At 53.2% G+C, this 2,355-nt stretch overlaps 1 protein-coding gene across 1 annotated transcript in view; it reads left to right on the top strand.

The window, feature by feature from the left end:
- Nucleotides 1-1,587, top strand: part of LOC138371818 (uncharacterized transmembrane protein DDB_G0289901-like) — a 37,949-nt gene extending 36,362 nt beyond the window's left edge. The window contains exon 5 of the mRNA XM_069336842.1: nucleotides 784-1,587. Within this exon, the coding sequence (XP_069192943.1) occupies nucleotides 784-1,587 (804 nt within the window). The remainder of the gene's footprint in view (nucleotides 1-783) is intronic.
- The last annotated feature ends 768 nt before the right edge of the window (nucleotides 1,588-2,355 follow it).

Raw genomic sequence — 2,355 nt, 5'->3', positions numbered from 1 at the left:
ATACTGTTCAGAGTGAGGGGAGAGGTGTGGATACTGTCCAAAGTGAGGGGAGAGGTGTGGATACTGTCCAGAGTGCACTAAATGATCCAACTCTTCAGCCATTGATCACAACTGGTCTCATACCGGATCGGCCACGGGCTCACCGCACGGAATAACCCGGGTACCTTATTTAGCGAATCAGTATGCCGTGTGTGGATCTCTCTCTCGGATTAGTTTCAGGCATTAGTCTGGGTTCCTCCGGAGCATTCGAAATGAAGACGTTCTGGGGCGCCGATATTGCAGGTATTGCGTGGCGAATGTCGTGAATGTGTGTAAAAATCTTTGGCGCGGCCGTCAGCTACGAGAGAAGCGTAAATAGGACCGTTTCTCTTGGACTGGTTTAGGGACATATAAGTCCTGTCACCAGGATAGCTTAGTGACCAGCCACAGCAAATACACTCGAGTCTTAAACTTAACTTAGGACTTAAGGAAACTCACAGGTGATATACACCAAGAAGCAGGGGAGGGGGGATAAACTTTTCTGTGTATACCTTTTTGATTCCGGGAAATTTTACCTGGATTTCTTAATGCTTGATGATAAGCAGCTTCGGCCAATGTAGTTTGTATAGGCCAAGCAGCTTCGGCCTATAAGGCGTTTGCAGGCATAGGCCGAAGCTGATTTGATGACGATTGATTAGCTGCCTGGCCTAAGCCATTTGCATAGGCCGAAGCCGCTTGTTAGTCTATTACCTGAAGTCGAGGGACCATGTTTTGTTCTGTCCGTACACCTGGCCTACGGGACAGAGGACGGCCAGTGTCGCTGGACAGGTTGGTGGACAGGTTGGTGGACAGGACGGTGGACAGGGCGGTGGACAGGGCGGTGGACAGGGCGGTGGACAGGGCGGTGGACAGGTCGCTGGACAGGTCGCTGGACAGGTCGCTGGACAGGGCGGTGGACAGGGCGGTGGACAGGGCGGTGGACAGGTTGGTGGACAGGGCGGTGGACAGGTTGGTGGACAGGGCGGTGGACAGGGCGGTGGACAGGGCGGTGGACAGGTCGCTGGACAGGGCGGTGGACAGGTTGGTGGACAGGGCGGTGGACAGGGCGGTGGACAGGGCGGTGGACAGGGCGGTGGACAGGGCGGTGGACTGGGCGGTGGACAGAGCGGTGGACAGGGCGGTGGACAGGGCGGTGGACAGGGCGGTGGACAGGGCGGTGGACAGGGCGGTGGACAGGGCGGTGGACAGGGCGGTGGACAGGTTGGTGGACAGGGCGGTGGACAGGGCGGTGGACAGGGCGGTGGACAGGGCGGTGGACAGGTCGCTGGACAGGGCGGTGGACAGGTTGGTGGACAGGGCGGTGGACAGAGCGGTGGACAGGGCGGTGGACAGGGCGGTGAACAGGGCGGTGGACAGGGCGGTGGACAGGGCGGTGGACAGGGCGGTGAACAGGGCGGTGGACAGGGCGGTGGACAGGGCGGTGGACATGGAGGTGGACAGGGCGGTGGACAGGGCGATGGACAGAGCGGTGGACAGGGCGGTGGACAGGTTGGTGGACAGGTTGGTGGACAGGGCGGTGGACAGAGCGGTGGACAGGGCGGTGGATAAGGAATGTTGGAAAATCTTAGAAGATTTGCGGATGCTGCCAAACCAGGACGGGAAAGGAAGACAGGAGAATAACAATTTGTACAAACAGCTTTAGTTACACATTCAGTGCGGACGACAGACTGGCAGATGCAGTTTAATGCTGGTTAAATGTGTATATACTCTGAGGCATGGAATGATAATTGATTTACAAGATTCCAACTGGGAAAAATTGGAATTGCGAAAATTGAATGCAAAGACCTGAGAATAAAGATTGGTAAGGAATTTAAAATAAAAATAGGTATGTACGTGCGTAATAAGGCTGGTGATAATGGGATTCTTATATCTAGATTGATCACTTTTAATCGAATTATCGGCAATTAGCTTAGCGTTTACGGTGCAAAAATGGTTTGCATTGATAATCGCAACAGCCATTCGTATACATCCTGGGAAGCATAGATTAATTAGGACTCACAACATGGCTTTTAAAATGGCCTATTTTTTCTTTATTTTTGACAGCCTTTCTCTCATTCTTTTCCAGCATATTTTGAGTGGAAAGAACTTGTGTACGTGAATAAAAAACACAGAAATACGTGCAAACGTGAGGTCTCCTGGTGGAGACCTGGAGACCTATGTAGAGGTCTCCTAGCTAGAGACCAGGAGACCTATGTAGAAGTCTCCTAGCTGGTGGTGACCAAGAGACCTCTACACCAAGACTGTCATCAACTGGTGGCCTGGCCAGTTGACTGAGAGAGTCACATGACTGGTCACATGACTGAGAGAGCTGTCAAT

The sequence above is a fragment of the Procambarus clarkii genome, chromosome 37 (genome assembly GCF_040958095.1).
Source record: "Procambarus clarkii isolate CNS0578487 chromosome 37, FALCON_Pclarkii_2.0, whole genome shotgun sequence".
Classification (NCBI taxonomy): domain Eukaryota; kingdom Metazoa; phylum Arthropoda; class Malacostraca; order Decapoda; family Cambaridae; genus Procambarus; species Procambarus clarkii.
Note: the sequence above shows the minus strand (reverse complement) of the source record. Positions and strands in the feature narration are given on the sequence as shown.